This window comes from Corylus avellana, chromosome 4 (assembly GCF_965113065.1).
Source record: "Corylus avellana chromosome 4, dhCorAvel1.hap1.2, whole genome shotgun sequence".
Lineage (NCBI taxonomy): Eukaryota > Viridiplantae > Streptophyta > Magnoliopsida > Fagales > Betulaceae > Corylus > Corylus avellana.
The window spans coordinates 35,486,466-35,509,595 of NC_142493.1; the positions used below are offsets into that span (position 1 = coordinate 35,486,466).

The 23,130-nt window shown below is 35.0% G+C and overlaps 4 protein-coding genes and 1 non-coding gene across 8 annotated transcripts; 3 read left to right on the forward strand and 2 right to left on the reverse strand.

The window, feature by feature from the left end:
• Positions 1–2,751: 2,751 nt before the first annotated feature.
• On the forward strand, positions 2,752–4,732 carry LHCA2 (photosystem I light harvesting complex protein). The gene is made up of 4 exons (XM_059590143.2): positions 2,752–2,877; positions 2,972–3,195; positions 3,863–4,377; positions 4,482–4,732. Exons 1-4 carry the CDS (start codon positions 2,822–2,824, stop codon positions 4,497–4,499), a joined length of 813 nt encoding a protein of 270 aa, XP_059446126.1. The 5' UTR covers positions 2,752–2,821; the 3' UTR covers positions 4,500–4,732.
• A 2,127-nt stretch (positions 4,733–6,859) lies between these two features.
• Positions 6,860–7,521, reverse strand: LOC132179530 (chaperone protein dnaJ-like protein). Its single transcript, XM_059592263.2, has one exon. It carries the CDS (start codon positions 7,390–7,392, stop codon positions 7,099–7,101), a length of 294 nt encoding a protein of 97 aa, XP_059448246.1. The 5' UTR covers positions 7,393–7,521; the 3' UTR covers positions 6,860–7,098.
• Positions 7,522–9,161: 1,640 nt separating this feature from the next.
• TRNAL-AAG (transfer RNA leucine (anticodon AAG)) lies at positions 9,162–9,242 on the forward strand. The gene has a single exon. It is a non-coding gene; the product is annotated as a tRNA-Leu (tRNA).
• Positions 9,243–9,694: 452 nt separating this feature from the next.
• Positions 9,695–13,122, reverse strand: LOC132177762 (oxidoreductase, 2OG-Fe(II) oxygenase family protein). The gene is made up of 7 exons (XM_059590208.2): positions 12,832–13,122; positions 12,585–12,736; positions 11,683–12,041; positions 10,855–10,993; positions 10,648–10,714; positions 10,397–10,518; positions 9,695–9,837 (listed from the first exon to the last, which is right to left on the reverse strand). Exons 1-7 carry the CDS (start codon positions 12,936–12,938, stop codon positions 9,698–9,700), a joined length of 1,086 nt encoding a protein of 361 aa, XP_059446191.2. The 5' UTR covers positions 12,939–13,122; the 3' UTR covers positions 9,695–9,697.
• Positions 13,123–13,623: 501 nt separating this feature from the next.
• Positions 13,624–17,144, forward strand: LOC132179138 (phosphoribosylformylglycinamidine synthase). 4 transcript variants are annotated; one of them, XM_059591783.2, is made up of 5 exons: positions 13,624–14,035; positions 14,275–14,381; positions 14,816–14,932; positions 16,693–16,776; positions 16,875–17,144. In XM_059591783.2, exons 1-5 carry the CDS (start codon positions 13,777–13,779, stop codon positions 16,929–16,931), a joined length of 624 nt encoding a protein of 207 aa, XP_059447766.1. In that variant the 5' UTR covers positions 13,624–13,776; the 3' UTR covers positions 16,932–17,144. The 4 variants fall into 4 exon arrangements, with proteins under 4 accessions (XP_059447766.1, XP_059447768.1, XP_059447767.1 ...); XM_059591785.2 differs by having other exon boundaries at positions 13,628–14,035; positions 14,278–14,381; XM_059591784.2 differs by having other exon boundaries at positions 13,631–14,035; positions 14,816–14,929.
• Positions 17,145–23,130: the final 5,986 nt, after the last annotated feature.

The following is a 23,130-nucleotide window of genomic DNA, read 5'->3' on the forward strand; positions in this document are numbered from 1 at the left end:
GATCAATCATGTCCGCATCTCTTCCAACTGTTTGTAAATTCCATGGCTGGCTAGCTAGTAATATTATTTGGTATAAGACAAGCTTTTCTTCCAACTCCATTAATGGGCACGTTAGAATATCGTGTTCTAAGGATAAATGTCAAATTTAATATATTGGGTTAAAGAATTTCTTCAGACCTAATTTTTGTCCACCGGTACATGGGCAATGTGGAGGTAGATAATTAGAATTTTTTTTTTTTTTTTTTTTTTTTTTTTGTGGGATGAATCAATTTTTTATTAGGAAAAAAAATCAAATTTAGTCCATAAATTTTCATGTGATTGCAATTTAATCCTTGGGTTTTTAATTTGACAAATATATCCTTAAGCCTTCCTCTAATTTTAAATAGGTGTCACTGTTAACTTAATATTATCCAATTAATTAACAAAATAACATGTCAGACCTTTCTTTTCTAATAAGATTAGAAAAGTCGATTCAGTCACAAAGAAAAATTGTTGTTGCAACCCCCAAAGGATAAATCAACTTATTGGTCTGGCAATGGTTAAAAAATATTAATAAAATAATTAAATTTAACATCTCCTATTATTTTACATTTTTTGATAATCGGTTATTTAAAATTATATAAGAGTAGATCAGGTTGTGACTTCAAATCCCGAAATCCTCCTAACTCTATAATAATAATTATTTTTAATTAAAAATCTCTCGCAATTTCAATTAGTTTTAAGTTTTTATGATAACAACGATTTAATATGCACAAAAAATAAAAAATAAAATAAAAAATAATATATCTTTGTTTAGTCATGACCACCTTCAATGTGGACTAACTAGTCTTTGTTCCATTTTTAACTTCTTATCCCCTTGACCAAGGTTGGAGTAGCAAGTTGATCGAAGAAGACAGAGAATGTGCCGCTGTGGGCCACAAAAAACAGGAGGCTATAATTTTGCTTCATGAATGAAGATAAGAATGAGGTTACCATCTAGGTAGATATTTTTTGCATTCTCATTAATTTACATACAATATAATACAATACGCTTCGTAAGGTTTGGGATATATATATTTTTTATTGTTCGTTTTAGTAATTTTGTTAAAGTTGAAAGTTGTTGGAATTTTTTTGGGCTTGGTGTGCATCACATACCAGATACCTAGGACGAATTCCACTTTCATCATGAAAACAAGCTTATCTTAAGCTCGAATGGTTTCCGATGAAACAAAAGAAAAATGTTTTCTTGTACCTTGTTTTAACCTTACGAGTCACGACCCTGTTTGTAAGTGAGATTGCAAAAAGGAACTATTGGGGCCCGAATTGCAGTTAATTTAGACAAATCCGATAGAAGAGGCGGTATATGCGAGGTTCACCTGCCTAAGCATCTTTAGGGCTCATCTGAAGTTGCTCGAGACAAACACGTCTCACACCCAACCTCTTTTAGTCAGAATTACCTTAAATGGTTTCAAAAATGAACTATTGGGATCCAATTTGCAGTCAATTTGACAACTCTGTTGGAAGTCCCACATTGCCTGGGTATTAAGGAGATTGTCCATTTATAAGGGTGAGGAGAAACCTCAACTCTTGAGTTAACTTTTGGGTTGAGTTAGCCCAAGACCCATTTCTAATATGGTATCAAAGCCTAGCTCAATCGGTTGTGGCCCACCGTCATCCATTGTCGCACGTGTTGGCTTGGATGTCTTCTCACCACACGTGAGGGGGCGTGTTGGAAGTCCCACATTGCCTGAGTATTAAGGAGATTGATCATTTATAAGGGTGAGGAGAAACCTCAACTCTTGGGATAGTTTTTGAGTTGAGTTAAGCCCAAGACCCATTTCTAATAAACTCCAACAAAAGATGTTGTATATGCGAGGTTCATATGCTCAAACTTCTTTAGGCTTCATCTAAAGTTGCTCCAGACAAACAAACTTCACAACCAACCTCTTTTAGTTAGGATTGCTTGAATTGGCTACAAAAAGGAACTATTGGGGCCTAATTTGTCGTCAATTTAGACAACTCCAACAAAAAAAGTGGTATATGCGAGGTTCGCCTGCCCAAGCTTTTTAGGGCTTCATCTAAATTTGCTCAAGTCAAACTAGCCTCACAAGTCACACCCAACCTCTCAGTTAGGATTACCCGAATTGGCTGCAAAAAGAAACTATTGGGGCTTGAATTGCAGTCAATTTAGACAATTTTGACAAAAGAGATGGTATATGCGAGGTGCACCTGCTCAAGCTTCTTTAGACCTCACTTGAAGTTGTTCTAGACCGACAAGCCACTACCTGAATTGGTTGCAAACTTGCAATCCGTTGAGCCAGATCCTTCGGGCCTATTGCTTGGGGGAAAAAAAACTACCCTTGGGATTATTAATAAATAGAGAGATAGCCCAGGCAAAGCTCAGCCTTTCGTAGAGCCCGGCTGAAATAGATGGCTTGAATGGCCATATTGGGCCAAAAGTTCATCGCGTAATGAGCTTACTTGATTGGGCTGTGAATAACTTCAGCCCAAGAAACGAAGACACATTTCAACACGTGCGAGGGAGAATCGTGCGTGGACGAGTATTGACGATCCCCCGGGCCCATGGGGTGACAATGTTTCACACATCGCTTCGATTGTGAACCACCAAGTTTTGATTATTCCAGGTAAGCCTGAGAACTGGAGGTAGAGGGGGATGATATCAGATTCTGTATGCCACATGGCAACCCAGCATCCAATTGCAGCTACACTCTCCTATCCTTAAAGATAAGCCCCTGCTTACATTAACAGATTTGCACGTATTTGCTTTCCATACACCAATCATCACACGCTCACCCAAGAAAATCTAGTCTGAAAAGCTACAATGGCTTCTGCTTTCGCTTCCTCTGCCATTGCAGCCGTGGCCATCTCTTCCCCCAGGCAAGTTCTCTAATGATTGCATAACTTAATTAGTTTCACTTAGACTGCAGGAAATAGTTAATTAATGATGCAAGTAATTATATGTATATTGCAGTTCCCAAAAGACTGGATGTTTAGTGGGTGCAACAAAAGCTTCTTTCCTTAGTGGGAGGAAACTGAGAGTGAGAAGCTACACAGCAGCCAGCGGAAGGCGTTCACTTTCGGTGTGTGCCGCAGTGGCTGAGCCTGATAGGCCACTCTGGTTCCCAGGCAGCACCCCTCCTCCATGGCTTGATGGCAGCCTCCCTGGAGACTTTGGTTTCGATCCTCTCGGTCTCGGTAAGTTCAACCCAAATCAAATCTTATTCTTCTTAAATTACCACTTATTTCAAAAGTGTAAACTTATAAGGATCGATGAATTTAATCATTTAATTTATGAGTAACTTCACTTTAGATATGTGAATTACTATGGAATTTAACGAGCTTCGAACTTCAAAACCTCTTAATTTAAATTCTTAAACTTTTAATTGCAGTCAATTTACCCCTCCGTCAATTTTTACTATTAAAACTCTTAAAAAGACAAAATAATCCTTCAATTTTCTTTTTATTGAAAAATAATAGAAAAAAATTTTTGAAAAAAAAAAGGTCACAAGGTTACCCAACCTTCGGTCACCTTGTGATTTTTTTATAATTTTATTTTTTTTATAATTTTTAATTTGAAATTTATAAAAAAGTTAGGGTATAAATGATATTATCTCACTTTTAACTTTTAAAATTTGATGAAGTAATTCAAATTGACTGTAATTAAATGTTTATGGATTCAAATTGAAAGATTTTAAATTTCTAATATTATTTCTCGCATCTAAAATTAAGAAATTAAATTAAATTACTAATTTAATCTCTTTTAGGATATGAGGCCTAAAAAAGGCAAGAGTTCTTAATTTGAATCATGTTTAAAGATTCGTTTCCTTGTTAAAATGTTGGAATATTGTTAATTGTTAAACAGGATCTGATCCTGAGACCCTGAGATGGAACGTACAATCAGAGATTGTGCACTGCAGATGGGCAATGTTAGGCGCTGCGGGTATTTTCATTCCAGAGTTCCTAACAAAGATTGGCATCCTCAACACCCCTTCATGGTACACTGCTGGAGAGCTGGAATATTTCACTGACACCACCACCCTCTTCATTATTGAGCTCATTTTAATCGGCTGGGCAGAGGGAAGACGGTGGGCTGACATCCTCAAGCCAGGGTCCGTAAACACCGACCCCATCTTCCCCAACAACAAGCTCACAGGCACAGACGTCGGCTACCCTGGAGGGTTATGGTTCGACCCACTTGGCTGGGGAAGTGGTTCTCCTGAGAAGATCAAGGAGTTGAGGACAAAAGAGATCAAAAATGGGCGGCTCGCAATGTTGGCCGTCATGGGTGCGTGGTTCCAACACATATACACCGGCACCGGACCCATCGACAACCTTTTTGCCCACCTTGCTGACCCTGGCCATGCCACCGTATTTGCTGTAAGTGCAGCTAGGCCTTAAAGCTTTTAAAGCAACAAATTAATTGATCATGAGTTTTAGTTGGTTGTGCTAATTGTTTGTGTGGTTTAATTTGTACGTTGCAGGCTTTCACCCCAAAGTGAGGAGCAATGTATGATCGATGTGTAGTACTATGATTACAAGTGTGGGAGTAAGAAAAGGAGGCAGCTTAAAGGATTTGTGTTTTCAGAAAAGGAATGTTTGTACCAATGGAACATGCGTGTGTCTTTGTTTATGTCTTCCAGAGAATGTTCATTGCAATGTACAAATGCCTCTTTTAACTTAGAGAGATGCCGTGAATATAATTAAGTTCAGGTGGTAATTAAATTTGCCCATACATCTGATACGAAATTTAGAGCACCTTAACATATATATATGGGATTCAGGGTCAATCTGCAGTAATAAACACATAGCACCATTGATATTAACATGCAATCTTTTAACTGCATGCATTGTTTCATGGGTATAACGCACCTCAGAAAATATGAATTAATCAAAATCCTTCTTGGCTTGGAGATGGAAATGAAATAGTCACGAGAAGTATAAAATAATGAGTGTCAAACTGGTGGACAAAATTTCTTCTAACTCAGATTATTACATCGATGGGTATTTGTAATTGTAGAGAATGTAATCATCACGTATACATGAAAATTATATGCTTGATTAAAAATACATGTAAAAATTAGAAAAGAAAATAAGCAACCCTAAGAGTATTCCCAGCAACTTCCTCGTTATTTTTCCTACATTTAAAGATCAAAACTACTTTTGCTTTCTTACGTCAAAATACACATCAATAACTTCCCTTAATCATTTCTTATATTATTAAAATATTTGTTTTTTTTTAATTATATTATATATATATGAGAGGAGAGAGGAGAGACTAGAGAAGAGAGAGCAACGTTTTTTTTAAAAAAAAAATTTAATAATCATAATAATTGCAATAGTAAAATCCTATACTTTGGATTTCACTGTAGCGATCCTCATAGTTAAGGCTCATTTAAAGAATTTACTGTTAAACGTTTTTTGTAATTTTTTAGATATATTTTCTACACATACGATACAGACTCCATTTTATAGGAAGCCTGCTGGAAATGCCTTAATAAAGAAGGTGATGCAAAATAGTCCTCCGTTCAAAACAACGTCTAAAAGATATTCTCTTCACTATTTTTTTTCTTTAGCATTTTTTAAGTTCCGGTTTTGATTTGACCTCAAAGTGATTCTTACGTGTTGATCTACATCCATGATTGCCAGCTGGCATGCGTTAGATACAACCACAAAAAGGTAGATTGCACACATTAAAAAAATTCAATCCAGTAAATAAGCTTGAGATCCAAGTATAGAAAATCGTTTTCTTAAACACTAAATTTGGACATAAAAAGAACATAAATAAAGCTGGCCGGAGGTCAAGCTCTTTTAAAGAAAAAAGCATTGAACCCTTCCGGCCCCAATCTTTCATCGAGAAGATTGCATCTTTGATTTTCTCATTGGTAACTTTCCTAGTCAGCTGGGGACACTGAAGACTATGAGTCTTCCAAGTCAAGGTAAGGACCTTCCATTATACTCAAGAGCGGGTCGTGGCTAGTTTTCACTTATTAAACATGCATACGAAAATTACATACTCTAAAGACAAATGTCAATTTAATAAACTAGATTACAAAAAAAATCCAACTTGAAGAAAAACTTGGTGAAAAACAAGATGGAAGAATACCCATCAGGAAAATTTCAACACCAAATGCAAGACAGGCATGGCACAGCCGTCGATCCTACTAGCAAAAAAGAAAAAAAAAAAAAAAACCATAACTTGCTTGTGTTATTCATGTTCTTTCCCTCACATATAAAACTATTGCCACGCTGCTATGGATGTTTTAATTCAGCTACCAAACATAGCAGATTCAAAAAAAAAAAAAAAAAAACTTTGCAAAAGAAAAGTGTCTCGAAGGAATAGAAATCCTCTAAATTTTTTAGGATATTCGAGATAAAAAAATTCTAATCCTAATAACTTCTTTAATTAAAAAATTTATATCTTAACACTAAGACACATCGTGGGATATAATAAATTAAAAGAATAAATAACTCTAAATGCTGTAATGACAATATCTGAACTATTTTTCTTAATTAATTAAAATTTTCGGAATCTAACATGAAATTATCCTAAAAAATCTAAGGATATAATAATTATTATTATTTTTTTCTCTTTTCAATCCAAAGAATTTTCTTCTTCAATAGTAAAACGTAAATAAAAAAAAATAAAAAAAATAAAAAGAAAAAAGAAAAGAAAGAAGAAGCTAGGAATCCATATAATTGGGTTTGCACAAACAAGATTTCAACCATAGCGTTTGCTAAGTAAGCACCACCTCATCACAGCACCATAATCAACCTAATTTTATCAATTTTGTTTTTTAAAAACTAATTAAGAGAGCCAAGCTTACATTAAGCAAGCAATTTGTCAATCATAAACAGAAACTAAACTATAAGCTTATCCAACTTTATAAGAATTTGAATACAGTAATGTCACTACTGTTACAACCTCATAATCCTCCCATGTCTCTCTTTCTTTCTCAAAGTATGATGGATTCATGGGCAATTATATTACATGACTTAATTTGAGAAAAAAAAAAAAAGAAGGAAAATTAAAATATACAAATATACTAGTTAACATATATTACCCGAGACGAAATCAAATCTGAGCACAAACCGGGCTAATTAAGAAGGACGGTTCGGAGGCCGTACGATGAGTTGGGCCGGTAAGGGCCGGCCGGTACCGGTTCCCCCACAGCTTCTACACCCCATGCGACCCGACCCGGCGCATGCCCGGCACCCGACATCGCCGTCGGACCAGCGGGAGCAGAGGCACGTGACCCGTCCCGTCCCGTTGCAACTGGGGCACCTCGGGAACGGCCCGGCCATGGGCTTCTGGTCCATGACGGACTTGACGAGGACCGCCCCTGCCAGCACGCTCAGACCCGTCGCCAGCTGAGTCAACACGATCGGACCCATGTTCGATCGATCGGACCACAGAGAGGTCAGAGGTGTTGGAAGAGACGAGAGGATCGGGGAGAGAGAGATTATTTTGGGTGGTAATTGTATGGTCGTTTTAATAGTTTTGATTAATTTGGGTATTTTAAAGAGAGGGAAATAAAGTGGCAACGGGATGGACCACGTCGACGAGTGTGTGTTTGGTTGTGTTACGGAGCTGGAGAGTTTGGAGTTTAGCGGCGCGAGGATGATGTTTTTCTTTTGGTCACGTGTCGGTGGACTTGTTTTCTTGCGATGTTCCCTTCTCTTCTAAGGCTCAACTTTGGCTGGCGTCTGGCGATGAATGATGATTTGGCTTCTTTGCTTGTGGGATTGGGTTTCTTTTGTGTGTTTGCCATGCGTTGGCTAGGTTTTAGGCTTTTGAGTACCAAGCATTTTTATTAAGCTCTTTAAATTTAATTTTTTTTAAAATAAATTTATAAAAAAAAAACTCTCTATTCTATTTCAAATTTAACTTTAATCAATAAAACTCTCTAAATACCAAATGTCAAAAAGTGAAAGTTATTTAGTTTTTTAATCTTATATATTCATTTTCCTTCTCTCTCTCATCTACCAAGAACAAAAATAATTTTATTTTTTTTTTAAAAAAAAAAGAACAAAAAAGGAATTTTAAAATAATAATAATAATAATATTTAACTAAAGTAGAAGAAGATATAGAGAGTTTAATATTTGGGTCATTTTAAAAATGACTTTTCAAATTTTAAAAAGTGAATTTTTTTCTTTAAATTTAACTTTTATTTGAAAAACTCAATATGAATGCTCTAATTATATATTCATTTTTCTTATCTCTTTCATCTACCAATAATAATAATAAAAATAAAATAATAATATTTAACTAAAGTAGAGGAAGATATAGTAAGGGGGAACAACTTAATATATTTCAAATATCCTTACGACATGCTCAATTAGTTAAAAGAAATTAGATTGGAGGATTATTTTTTTAATTTTAAAGCATGAAACTCTCACATATACACATGAATACATGTAAGAATAATTCTAAAAGAATTTTTTTACCAAATAATTTGATCAATATTATTACGCAATCAAACAGTAGGAAATACACCCTTTGATGTCTCGGGATGACAATTTAGTCCCATTAGATCGACAATAGGAAACACCCCTATGATATTCTAATGGAACAATTCAACTTGGATGCTTTAAGGAAAAAAGAATAATTGAAAAAAAAAAAAAAAAAAAAAAAAAGAAACTCATCATCAAGGTCTTGGAAAATCATCATCTTGTTGTGTCTCCAGAAGTAGTGCTTCTTTCCAAATGGAATATCGCTTTTAGTGGTTGAATACATGGAATTGCATGGCTTTTTGACGACATTTCTTCCCTCAACTTTTCACAGGAAGATCTGCTGCTCACTCACACCATCCAAAATTGACTGGTTTGAAGCAATCCAATCAACGCAATTATTAGCACATTTAATTTGACAAAATTGCTACTTGACTTGGTGATCCCTGAATAACAAATATATTAGCCATGGCCCATGAATCTTCATCTCTGCCTCTCTAGATGGGGCCAAAGCCACCTACTTCACTAGAAAGCTCTCCATAGTTTTCTTTCTCCTAGCCGCCTAAACTAAGTCATATGGCACGTGACATGAAGATCGGCAAGTTAAACTGAAAATCAGACTCGTTACGAGAAGCACGAGTAACATCACAAGAAGATAGAACTATCAAACTATTACTATTTCAAACAAACGTAGGATTCCGAGCATCGAAGGGTGGAGATGGCCGAGTTGGTCTAAGGCGCCAGATTAAGGTTCTGGTCCGAAAGGGCGTGGGTTCAAATCCCACTCTCCACAACTGTTTTACTTACCAGTTACTACCTTCCTACCGATAAAAGAACTAATCCCAACAGCAATTTTATTAAGGGAAAGTACGAAAGAGATTTATGAAGAGATCTTTCATTTCCCAATCGTCTTGGAGCTCGAAAAGCAACCATGAAAATTGGAGACAAGAACTAATCCAAACAAAGAATTAACGAACCTATAAACTTGAGGGCTGCTACTAACAAGCCCCACTCACCATGGCCGCAAGGTTCGAAACATTTCACTCCAAACAACTCCAGTTCTTTAATTATTTTTCCTTGTGGTGCCTTCAGTTTGAAACATTTCATCCAAAATCGGAAAAATCGGGTTCATGAACAGATCATCTTATGCACACAACCTGTCTACATCTTTTTGCCTCAAGTGTCAGTTGTCACTCTAAAATTTCTAAATTTTTAAGAACAAAATTTGGTGGAGAAACAATAACCAACTCAAAAGACTTGTCTGATATTTATGTTGATTCTTGAAGTTCTGATATATTCTAAGAAACAAATATCATCTTCAACTGAAAATTGTGACTCAATCGGGACAATTTCAGCATGTTCTTTGTCTGTGAAGATTCTGGGCACGCCTGTAACAAAAGAAACCAAAAAATATGTCCTAAGAGGCAATTAAAAAGAAATTTATGGGAATTAAGTATCAGAGAACAGCTGAATTAATCTGCATTTTGAAAGAGGACTTTCAATGCACAAATAAGCTTTACCCAAATAACACCTCCCCCTACAAAGACAGGATGGAGGTGTCAATTTAAAATCCTTGGAGTGCGTTTTAACAGATGAGATAACAAAGATTATGAACCAATGAGCTTTGCATACGAAATATGATTTACTTAAATCTCTCCGCTTCCTGTCAGTAATGAACAGCTTCTATCAAGGCTGTTCATTAACTAATGTAATTAAATCTTTAACTAAGGCATTAAGGTAGCATAGATTATACTAGAAGAATACAAGGAGTCTTATAATTATCAAGTTCTGATTGTCTGCATCCTAAACTGATTAACAATCCCCCTGAAAATATGCATTAAATTGAAGGAAACCGGTAGATGTTAAGAATTTCAAAAGAGATAAAGGAAAAGAAAAAAGAAAAAAGATAACATCATCCGTATATACTCCAAACAATTTAACACTTACCATGAAAGCATTCTCTTGCGTCTCCAGCCATAAGAACAATATCACCACTCCGAAGGAACATTGCTAATGGAGGATCCTCTCTAGACTTTCCTCCCAAAAGGAAAATAGCTTTGCAGCCCAAACTAAGGAAACAAGAGAAATGGAATCAGGTCCTAACATGTTCTTGGCTCCATTTGTCTGTATTTTTGTAAGAGCAAATCACAAAAGTGGGGCAAAAAAAGAATAAAAGAAAAGGAGGAATTGAAAGATACCTCAAGCTTACGATAGGTTTACTCCAATCAGCTTCCATGTCATCAAGGTGGCCCCCAAGTGTATCAGCTGAGCACAAAAAAGGGATGAAAATTTATTTAATTTTTTTTTTTTCAATTTTAACACCAAAGAAAGAAAAAAGTTACAATTTAAATCATTATACAATCAATTTTAAAAATCAGTGAAAAGAAGTTCGTCTTAGAGAGTACCCATCCCAAAGTAGTTGACTATTGCGGCTTCTGGATGGAACTCTTCCCCCTTAGGCATTGCAGGTGCAGCCATTCTTTTAGCCAGTTGATAGAGGTCATCAGGGATCTTGTTATGTGGGAGAGAGACATTGTAGTTCCGCTACATCATGACCATAAATACGTTTAGAAATTCATTGAAAAATTACTAACTTTACCACTTGAACAAGTTGGCATCTCATAGTGAAATCTGCATGTTATATCATGAAACATGTATAAAACTTAGTGCATACCTTCTCGAAGTTAAATATTATATTTAACAAATTGACAAACATTAAATACACTATACAGTTAAACTTTGGTTTTAAGCATAACTTGCTAAACTGAGCTACAACCTTTATGCACCAGATATGTTATTTCTGCATAGAAGATATAGGTCTATAATTTTCCATACTGGATAACAAGATACATCAAATGAGTAAAAACAAATTCACATTGGTGATTGCTCAGCCTAAACAAGATACCCATACTTTTACACAGTTATCATCAAGCATTGGACACCTGCTTCATAAAAGGTGACCCGTGGAGCCTATGCTTCTGAACCGCACTTAAGCAGGATCAGAACTGAATAAGGACCCTTTAGAGTAGCAAGGTTTTGACCAGACTAATTCTGACAGAGATGAACTTATGAACAGAATTTCATCTGCACATTCTCAGATAGTTAAAATGCTAGTTCCTGACAGATTCTTGGATGGCAAATCCGTTTCTAGTACTTGGGTCATATTCATAGCAATGTAGATGAGCAGAGGGTAAAACACAGAAAACTAAACAAAAAGAAGGATCAGCACATACCTTGGACCAGTCAAATTGCAAGCCAAGGGTGCTCCAACGTAACTTCCGCAAAAGAACAGAGGACGAAATTGATTTGCACATGTTCCCCCGTGAAGACACTTCATGTTCTTCGCAAAACTTCCATTTGTGGACATCTCCATTGCTGGCGGAAGGATTACATTCAGACTCCAAACTAGTCAGAACACTCGCTTCTTCAACCAATACTTTCTTTTCTTTTGCAGCAACAAACAAGTCATGTACTGGCCCATAAAACGCATTGTGATTCGTTCTGTTCGGAGGCTGAGGAAAAGTGGTTAAGCTCTCCCTTATCCATTGGCATTGTTCTTCTATACTCAAGGCTTCAGGAACGAAATAAAACCCTGCATTGCAAAGACAAAGTAATGCTTTCCGGAGGGAAAAAAACACATACACACACACACACACAAGGACTAAATATAAGAACGGACAAACATTCGCCTCTATAACAAGATTCCAGCCATTGGAATCTCTCTCAAACTCCACTTGATAAGAAAAACGCTTTTAATGCAAATTGGCAGAAGCAATAAAATAAAAGTACAAAAATCAACATTCAAACATCCGAAGACCTTCAACTCCTACAAATGTGAAATTACGAAACTCAGATATGGAAGAAAAACAAAATCAGCTGATATTTTGGTTGAAACTCAAACATATATGGAAAACTTTGCTTTATGCTATGTCTTGGTAAAAAGAATAACAAAGCAACTCTTCAATGCAGATTAAAGAAAGTTAGAAATGCACTACAGCACAGTTATTCTCACTAAGCACCTATGGAATTGATTGTGACATTGACATTCAATTCAATCACCATACAACGCACCGATGAACAATTTCCGTAACTTCTACACTAAAACAATAATTTATAGATACGAAAAAACTGATACCAGGGTGACTTTCCAAGCAGAACAGGGGACGATCGGAATCGCTATGAAGAGCGACGACTCCTGGAGGAAGGACACCGTTCTGACGGTAAGATTCAAGAACGGACTTGAAATCGAGGACCTCCGATAAATCCACTTGTTTTGGTTGTCTTCTCCTGAGAGAAATGCTCACAAAGCATGAACCAACTGTTTCCAAAGCAAATAAAAGGAAGAAGAGAGAATTCACAAAGAGAAAGATAGAATTGAGTACTTTTTGGAGGATTTGGAGGTGTCGTCGTAGTATAGCTTGTACTTCTTCTCCGCTTTTCTGAAAGCTGTTCGCTCAGAGTCGTCGAGGACTGTCGCCGATCCGTACATTTCACCGAGTCCTATTCGCCGGTGATGGCTAAATCCGAATCCAACGTACTAATCGATTGCGGGGTTTTGGGACTAGGGTTTCATCCGGGCCGGACCATTATTACTCCAGTCTCTCCAGCACTTTCCGGATACGAACCGGGTCTTGACATGACCAAATCCGGTAAAAACTCTCTCCTTTTTCTTTTATTTTTTATTTTTTGCCATAAAAATATTAATCGAAGTAATTTTCTTTTTTAATAAACATAAAAATATACTTAAATCATGAGCTAAAGAGTGATATCGGCGTGGGTTAAACTCTTTCCTCAATTGATAGATTGTTTCTTTCAACTCGTTTTTGTTCCAAGTTAAATGGATAAATCATAACTTTCAAAAATATCCTTTTATCGAAAATATTTTCCCCAAAAAAATATTCTCCCTTGAAATAAATTACAAATGGAGCCATATTCTGTTTTCATTTAATCGTTCGCAGTTGCAATGACGATTTGTCGATTTCCGACTTTTAACACAACGATACGATTTGCTTTTAGAGGAAAAAAAAAAAAAAAAAAACAGAAAAAAACGATTGTGGAAAGTGATTTGAGCGCTCCCTTCCGTTATTTGCCACAAAATGAAATTACTAAAAAGTCAATAAAATAAACAATCCTTAACATTATCTCCTCAATCTTGCTTGGCCTTTTAGGCATTCAGTCGTACGTCCAGCTCCAAGTAGAAGCGAGGGTGCCCGTATCACTGAGAAAAAAAATCCGTGTTTTCTTTTTCTCTTCGGTTTTGAGACATTCATACTGAAGACAACACAAAAAAGCCCCAACAATCTTGCCATCAATTAGGAGCAACAGAAATGGCGTGCGGGACCGCTTTGCGTTTCGTCTTATTAGCACAACCGTGGCTACCCGTTCGTCTCAACCGGACCTCCGCTTGCGCTTCATTGAGAACCAGTGTTTCTTCTACGCCCAGGTTGAGCGGCAAATTCCGGACCCTTAGGGCCCCAGATTTTCACTCGGCGAAACGAACTCCACTCTATTGCTCTCACAACGAAACCCCATCATCTCAGGACGACCAGGGTCCGCCTCAAGAAGCTGTTCTCAAAGCTATTTCAGGTTCGCCCAAATAGGATTAATATTTATTTATTTAATCCTGGTTGGTATTGGAAACATGGGGGTAGGTGTCTAAATAGAAACGAAGGTTCTGCCTAAACGATGTCGTATTATGTTGTCTTCGACTTGTTTGTATATTTTTATTTTGTTTTCTTAAATTTTTATAATATACATACATGCTTATCACATAGCAAGTATTATGGTCTGCGTATTGATTTGTTAATTGTGGTTGGTATTGGAAGCAGAGGTGTCTAAGACGGAAGGGAGAGTTGGGCAAACCACAAATGTGGTTATTGGTGGCACCGTAACGGACGATTCAACCAATGAATGGCTTGCTTTGGATCAGAAGGTATGCTACGAATTAGCTCATAAGTGGTTAGTTTATGTGCGATTTATCTCAACCTGTTATTGGACATGTAATTCTGTGGTGAAAGAGTTTAAGTTAGGAGTGCTGGATCGGAACTGCAACTTTTACTACTAACTCCTTTACAAGCTACTGTCACAGTTCACAGTCACTGTACAATTAAATTTACATATCAAATTATATTTCTTAATTTTCTCATCCTTTAAGATGCTTTCAGGGTTGTTTGTAATGGGGTTGTAGGAAAAGATTTTTTTTGCTCTTTTATTTTTTTAAGGTTAAATAAGTGTATTTAAATGAATGGATTGGGGCCCTGAGCTATTGCAATTGTGGTTCAGAATGAGTGATCTACTTGTGGTTAAATTTTGATTGCAATGATGTAAGCCTTACGAAATTAATGGTGGGTGTCTTTGTTTTAACAGGTAAACTCATACCCAACAGTGCGAGGATTTACAGCGATTGGAACGGGTGGCGATGATTTTGTGCAAGCTATGGTTGTTGCCGTTGAATCTGTGCTTCAACAACCAATCCCTGAGGTAGTTGTCCCCATTCCCCTGTGTCTGCTGTGAATTAGTTTTATTGATAAGATGTTTAGAAGTTGATGCCTTGATTCGTCTTAGGAAATAAACCCTGAGGTTTAGTTGAATGCAAGCATCTTGTGGTTCACATGGTCGTTTAATTCTTATAAAAATGTTGGTGCTACTTTTTGTTCATAAAATTTTGGTTATAGCATTTAAATCAGAGAAACGTTTACAGTTTTAGTGACTGAATCTTTTTAGATTTGTATTTCATGTGTTAAATAATTTCTAGGTAATAAACTTTTCCATTGAGTTTTGCGTAAGTGCCAGGCATATGCTAAAATACCATATAGTAGAAGTTTGGTAAGATGCTGAGGAACAAGTGTCAATCAAGCGTCTTACCCTAAAATTGAATCTCTAACAATATTGAATCTGTGTGCAAAATCTAGGTGGCATATGATGGTATTTGCAGACAGCTAACTATTGTCTGTGAGAACAAAATAAAATGTGCCATAGTGGCGTGGGATTACGCTGGATCAGCATGGTGGGTTTGAGTTTAGTTGGGAACTTCCATGCTTTTTTGTATCTAGATGAGGGTCATTTTTCTCATAAGAAGTTAATTTAGGAGGACAATGTGATGCTGCATTATCTATTGGTAAGAAACCTGATATATGATTCGACTTGAAACTGAAAGATCAATGTTGAAAACAAGAAATGAAGACTTATAAGAGTAGTTTAGCATTGTAATTGTGATATATGCTATCATGGTTTTCCTCTCAACTTTTTATGGAGGCACTGGGGAGAAGTTGAAGTGTTCCACAACTTAGAAAACCTTGGGTGGAAAATTTAATGATTAATGTGGTAGGTTCTTGGAATAGTGCTTGCTGGTTTGATTGATTTATAGTAGTATGGACTTTTTTAAAGGAGCGTTTTCTAGTATTACAGGGTCATAGACAAGAAGAGAGTATAGTAGTTTAGTAGTATATCATGTTTCATGTGTTACGGACTTCTTTCAAGTGTTATATTGTAGAATGTAGATAGTATTACTTCAATTCAATGGATTACATTGGAAAAGATTTGGAACTTATGCTAATGTCGGGATGGGGTTTGTAATGCCATAGCAAGTAGTTTGGCTATCCTTGCAAACTGAATAGAAACAAACCTAGTTTACAGTCCTGAATTATGCTGCCATGAATCTCTTTAACATCCGTATTGAGTTCGTTTTCAAGGTGGAGTTAAGAACAAGGGTCATCTGCTTAATCATTCTTAATGAATATGTCTTAATTTATGGGCAATAAGTTTTTTAGCAATTAACTAGGTTGCAAGTCCAATGATTGAGGCTGCGGCCTGTTTAGAGAACATCTTTAAGCTTGTCTCGAGATAATAGGTTCATATATGGTTATTACAGGATGCATCTGAATCCCAGAAAGAAAAAGGAAAAAAGAAATAGCATATGTTCTAATTTTGCTTTCTTACTTTAATCTTCAGTCCCTAGGCTTGATGAGATATCTGATCCTTAATGTAGAGAGATTTTTTTAACAACATCATCTTATTGCATGATGGATTCATTTTACTCCAAAAGTTTGCATCAATTAAGCTGCTAATGTAAACAAGTTCCTGGGTTTTGTCGTGTTCTTCAAAAAGTAGTGTGCCCATTTCAGAGTAATTTAGATCATTCATGAAGTATAAATTTCTGATGTGTTGCTTGACAGCTTATCAAGAACTAAACATATTAAGAAAATATTCATATAACAACATCATTTTTTTCATGTTTTAAACAGGGTCGGGTGAGGCAGAAAGTGTCATCAAGAGGCAAATATGTATCTGTGAACATTGGACCTGTTCAAGTTGTTTCGAGTGAGCAGGTCTCTCTCTCAAACATATGCATTACTTTGAAATTCAATTTCTTCTGTCTTTATATCTTGTCTTGGTATTTGTTAACATGAAAACTATTGTACTCTAGGTCCAAGCTGTATACAATGCCATGAGGAGAGATGAACGGATGAAGTACTTTTTGTAGTGTGGTGGTTTCAATTTTGTATAGATTGCTGATTATCAATGGCTGTATGATTGCCCATCGATTTTCAGTTTCTTTTGTTATCTTTCCATGTTAGCCTGGTATGTTCTAACCCATGATATAATTGTATTCGAGGAAATGATAGTTCAAAATTAATCTACTGTATATTCTCAATATTTATTTGTTACTCATAAAAGAAGTCCTCAAATTTTCCTATTTTCTTTGTAATTCGTGTATGAAGCTTGTGAAATTCGTTGTTTTCTCTTTTTAGGTCTGTTAATTCCCCCGCTGCTCGTGGACTTCTTAGTTTGTAGATTAAGATTAAACTATTTTGACTCAAAAAGGACTTCTTATTATAAACTGTTGCGGACATGCCATTCCACAAAATTTCAAACATGGAATCATGTTTAGTCATTGGTGGTCCAAATGTTCTACCGCAAGTGGACCCATAGGATACCTGGTACGTGTACATCCCTTGTGCATCTCTTTTTTAAATCAACCATCCCTTGACCAAGACACAGTAGAGATTGTTTTCCAATGCCTCTCCTTCACTTGTTGCTTATAGCCTCTTTTGTCTACTCCACGTGCGCATCGACATGTGCATGTACCTTGCGTCTTCTCATCATCATTTGCAATTTGGCATACCTGCACTTTGTTGAGGACTAATTCCAACACCATCTGCACGCATGAAATGTGATGACATAAACATGCAAAGAACACAGAGTAAGAAATAATGATCTGGGATGTTCCTTCGTCACTTAGTATAGGCACAAGACTCAGTCATCTAAATTTACCTATATGATAATCTCCATACAACACGTATATGGTGATCAAGCGTAACACAAAAGCCATATGAGAATGAAATAAAACCTGAAAGTAATCCATTAAGCATTACAAAAATAGTTTGTAACAAGGCAAATCAAAATCCTTAAAAAAAATGACTAGGGCTTCAATCGAGCTCTCTAACTAAAGTATTTAGTTATTCATAATATTAAAATACTTAATGTATAGATAAAAGACATGAAAAATAAAGATCTTGAATATTAGGAATAAATTCTCAGCAACTCTTCTCTCTCTTCTGATTCTTCTCTGCGGCGCCCTCTGTCCCCAAAAAAGAATTCCTCCTTTTTTATCTGCGGCCGTGTCCAAGTCTCTCAGCCCAGCCGCCTCCCTCTTCACGTGTGCAGTGTACTCTATTTATAAAGGTTCGAGACAAAACCAAGGTCAATTTGTATTTCCCTTTTGCTTCGTACAGGAAGGCACACCGCCTCTCTTCTTCTCTTAATTCCACAGCAGCGCCAGCCTACTTAAAGGGGAATTAAAACCCTTTTTCTTTCTTTCTTTTTTTTATTTTCTTTGCTTTGGCTGGGTCCCAAAGCATCGCTTTACTATTTCTTGAGAAAAGTCTCCTTTAGCTTTCTTTTCCTTTGCGTTTTTGGGTTTCACGTGCTGCGGGTTTAATTCTCGCTTGACACATGTTCTCTTATTTTCTTTTGCTCAAATTCTTTCCAACTCCTGCCAAAAAAGTAATTTCTTGCATTAATATATTAAATTAAGTTTAAGATAAATAATTGAATTATATTCTAGAATTAAATATAAAATGCAAGAATTAAAATACAACAAAGTATGATCACTTATTTTAAGCAATTATCACACCCCCCAACCAGCTTATTTGCTAATCTCTAGCAATTCAAGCGACTCAAAACAAAGCATAAGAACAAAGATCAAGGAAAGAATAACATTTTTTTTTTTTTCAAAGCAAGAAAAATTAAAGGTCAGAACGCTAAAAACTATCAAAGAAATTTCACATGCCCTCAAAACTCAAGGTGAGTGAAAATTTTAGCCAGCACAAACACTCTCTCAATGTCCAGATAAACATGATATCGAATTTCTATCAGAAAATATGTTTTGATTCAAGCCTTACAGATGTTGACACTCAACACTTGAAATCACTCAGAAATAGGTGTCACACTCTCAAGAATATGTGAGGGGAATAATCTTAAGCAAAATCAAATATCTCACATATAAATCATATGAAAAACGCTTAATCAAGATAGAACAAGTAGTCTCATGAAAAGATGCCAAAAATAATTTACACCATACTCATTGATTTGTCATGAACATATCTGAACCATACACTCCTCGAGATCAAATAAGGACTTTAATTGGGACGTAACATAAGTTTAAAAAAAGGGCAAAAGATAACAAAACGGTGATGGTAAAAGTGAGAAGTGTTTCAAGATAATTGGAACTTCAGCTTCTTTTGTATTTTCAATCAATTTCTCTTTCCAATTTTCCTTCAATGAAGCACTTATTTCTTTTTCATACTATACCTTCCATTTCACATCATATCTCTTTTTTTTTTCTTTTTTTTTCAATCTTTCCTTCTGATCCTTTTTTTTTTCATTTTTTTTTTTTCATCTTCTTTTGAATCATTAATCCACCAGAGAGTTAATTTGATAAAATTCATTCTTGAAACACTTGAGAAAGGGTTAAAAAAAAAAGACTAATTATACGGCTCAATGGGGTGACTAGTGACAGTGTATCATACAAAGAAAGTTGAAGCTCAAAATAAAAACAAATGGCCTAATCTCATCTCTCAAGGATTTGCATAGTTCTTCAATATTCATGACTTCAAGAGATTCAAGAGTGGCATAAAATATATGATTTTTGCATTCGGCCAAATAGAAGAATAATGAGACTATCACAATAAATTTATTTATGGACTTCCAAATGAAATATGATCTCATAAAAATTTACCCTCTACAAAGAATGATTGGCTCAAAACTCACAAAAGTTAGAAATCTCCACATTTGTTATCCTCAAGATATTCTAAATCACATCTGTTCTTTACAAAGAGTCATGTTTATGTGGCTACGTGCATGTGTAATAAATTGAGCATGAAGGCAATGAAATTCTTTAGCAAAAGTAGCATAACAAACCTAAAACATAAAATTCATGCTAAAGAAGCAAAACTTCTTTTTTTTTTTAATTGAAAAATCTAAGCATAACACAACTATGTTTCCCCCAACCTAAATCAAACATTGTCATCAATGTGTTCATTCTTACCTCAAAAGGATGGTTGATAACAAGTACAAGGTGTAAAAATAAGAAAGATAGTACCTGAGTGAGCTCGTACCGCATGATTGCTCTCAGCAAAGAATTACGCATTAGAGCACATGAACACATGCCATAATCACATAGAAGGAACAAAGAACGTTAAAGAAGGAAATGAAAATTAAACTAACAAAATAAGAAAGAAAACGACATGGGCACATCAAGTTCAGACAATTAAATTAAGATAAAAGCATGAATTCCTAGAAGTAAAAAACAGCTTATCTGCAAAATGAACTACATGAAAACACACGCTCTGGCTAGATGGTATGTGTGAATTCCATCTAATAAAACATGAAAACACACGCTTTTTAATCCTTCCAAGTTGGCCTTCACCTCGGTTTGCAGCACATTAACACACGAATGTCGAGATATTTGGCAAATGAGAGGCATCCCATTTGCATACCTTGTATTTCTCCCACAAGCAGACATGCCTTCCACAATTCAGTAAATATGGACTTCGTGTGTAACTCTCTATGTGTGAGGCGAGTGAAATCTATAAATGAAAAATCAAAACAAATTAAGAATTATTAGTCTGAATATATAAAACTTGTGTAGTTCTATATATTCAGGCTAATAATTTTTAATTTGTTTTGATTTTTCATTTATAAAATTCACCCTAAACGACATTAAACTAAGGTGAATGCCAACTTAGAAGGATTAAAGATTTGTGAACAAAATTGATATGCAATCATCAATGTCTCCAGAATCCATGTATAAGAAGACCATATTGTATCGATTTTGTCCACAAATCATTAATCCTTCCAAGAAAAAAGAAAAAGAAAAAATGCTGAAACAATGGTTACAATGTTTGTAGACTAACGGAGAAAGTTGAACAAATGCTGAAACAAAAAAGAAAAAGAAAAAAGAAAAAATGAAATGATTGATATTGGAAAAGAGAGTGATAGAGCCCTGCCTTGATTTCTGGGCATCGGCATTGAACCCTGAGGGTGTCACAGCCCATAGGACTGGGAATGGGCTACTTATCATGCCATAATAATATATAATGAAAGTTGTGTGTATTCGTTTTTTTTTTTTTTTTTTTTTTTTGTTTAATAATGTATGGAAAATAAAATAAAATTTAATCATGTGATTTCAATTTAATTTTTGAATTTTCAACAATTTCAGCAATAGATCCTTAGCTTTTCCTTTTCAAATAGGTCCCTCCATTAACTTACTTACCATCCAATTAATTAATTTAATGGTATGCCATAGAGAAACAACCTAGGCACCTAATTGTTGAAATTGAAAACCTAAAGGCTAAAGTAAAATCGCAATGAAAAACCTAAGAAGTAAATTTGATTTTTCCCATAATTGTCAATATGAATGAATATATTTGGTTAATTGTGGTATATATGCCTGCTATATTTCAAATTTGAAAGACATTGATTTCTCTGAATTGTTGTAACTCTGATTAATGTTAACTAACACCAACTGCAGTTGAAAATCTTATTCATGGGAGGGCACAAAAGCTCAAGAGAAGGCTACAAGAAAGACCAACTCTTAACTAAGGTTGTGGGCCCCGGATAATAAAGTATGAGAACTTTGGAGCCATTGATGCAAGGACCAGTTAATCTGATGTAAGTTGTGCATGCATTTATATATTCTCTTTTTTGTTTTGTAAAATCTCGCTAATAGATGTACTTGGGTAGTTGGCCACAAATACAATTAAAATGAAATGTAACAGCAGTGATACTAATATAATATCAAATGGGAAATGATTATAATATGTTATATGTTTAAGTTAGTAACTAAGCATGGAGATGAAATTCATGTAATATGTAATTAATTTGCCTTGTTCCATACTTTAACTTATTATTTGCTCTTTTCATTCTCAGTTAGAAAAATTTTGGCATTTTGTTCTCTCTCTCTCTCTCTCTCTCTCTATATATATATATATATATATATATATATATATATATAGTCTTGAAACTAAAAAATGAGACCTTATGTAATTGTTTGGAATACATCACAGATTTTTTTTAAAAAAAACATCTTTGGGACAATGTTGACGACAGTTATATGTCCGCTTTAAATCTTAAAATATACTTTTCTTCATGATCATATAGTAGATTAAACTTGCTGGGTCAGTTTTGTCTCATTAACAAAATGAAATAGTAGAAGAATTTGTTAAATTAAATAGTAATGAAAATAGATATACTATCATATTTGATATTTTATTGGATTAGTTTCGTCTCCTTAACATGCTCTAATTGAATTGAAATTTTACAGGTAGATATAATATTATGAGAAGAACATTTTAGACTTTCGTTTAACTCATTTTGAGTTCATTTGACTTAATTTTCATTGGTCCGAAATTTCTGGTTTATAAACTTTTTCATATTTGTTATTTGATATGTTCATACAACTTTTGATTGATTTAAATATGATACAATTAAGGGAGTATTCGGCAAATAACACATGGTTTCAATCTGGTTGTGAGTAGTGTTAAATGTGTATTAGTTAAAATTTAAAAATATTTTGATTTGTATAATAATTTTCGAAACCGTATACAATAATCTTGTTTTATCTTTTTTACGAAATTATTTTGTACTATTTTTGGATGCAAGAGTATGTCTTAATTCTTTGGTATTTTCAATATTTTTTTTTGGATGAATATTAAATATTCATTTATTTAAAATACAAGATAAACCCCCAAATTACAGCTAGGGTTACAGGAAATTCAACAATTGAAGAAGCAGTAACATTTTTTTTTTATCTTTTTATGGTTGATTTTATGAAATTTATATAATTATTATAACGGTAAACTAGAAGAAATGGCGAGGAACACTAGATGGAATTCTGTTGAAACTTTAAATGCAAGTAAACCTTAAGTTTGCTGGACCTCCCCACACCTTTTTGATTTTCGCATTTCAATTTTTAAACCCTGGAAGTTATTTGTGAATTTCTGTGTGTTCCCTAACATCCCTTTGTTTAAGGTTTTAATTTACCCAATGAATTGTTTAAGGTAGGGGTTAAATACATACGGGCCTAGATAATCTACAAAATCATGGGTACTAAGTATCATTCTAAGTCACTATTTTTGTGATTGCCTTTCTGATATTTGCAACTCTAGATGAACAAGTAT

Bases quoted from the DNA above. Each gene is read 5' to 3' on its own strand.
- LOC132179530 (XM_059592263.2), bottom strand. From the start codon at position 7,392: ATGGGTCCGATCGTGTTGACTCAGCTGGCGACGGGTCTGAGCGTGCTG.
- LHCA2 (XM_059590143.2), top strand. From the start codon at position 2,822: ATGGCTTCTGCTTTCGCTTCCTCTGCCATTGCAGCCGTGGCCATCTCT. The intron at 2,878-2,971 runs GCAAGTTCTCTA...TGTATATTGCAG, and splicing joins GTGGCCATCTCTTCCCCCAG to TTCCCAAAAGACTGGATGTT. The intron at 3,196-3,862 runs GTAAGTTCAACC...ATTGTTAAACAG, and splicing joins TTTCGATCCTCTCGGTCTCG to GATCTGATCCTGAGACCCTG.
- LOC132179138 (XM_059591783.2), top strand. From the start codon at position 13,777: ATGGCGTGCGGGACCGCTTTGCGTTTCGTCTTATTAGCACAACCGTGG. The intron at 14,382-14,815 runs GTATGCTACGAA...TTGTTTTAACAG, and splicing joins GGCTTGCTTTGGATCAGAAG to GTAAACTCATACCCAACAGT. The intron at 16,777-16,874 runs GTCTCTCTCTCA...ATTGTACTCTAG, and splicing joins AAGTTGTTTCGAGTGAGCAG to GTCCAAGCTGTATACAATGC.
- LOC132177762 (XM_059590208.2), bottom strand. From the start codon at position 12,938: ATGTACGGATCGGCGACAGTCCTCGACGACTCTGAGCGAACAGCTTTC. The intron at 12,042-12,584 runs GTATCAGTTTTT...TTTGCAATGCAG, and splicing joins CTGCTTGGAAAGTCACCCTG to GGTTTTATTTCGTTCCTGAA. The intron at 10,715-10,854 runs GTACTCTCTAAG...TTTTGTGCTCAG, and splicing joins AGTCAACTACTTTGGGATGG to CTGATACACTTGGGGGCCAC.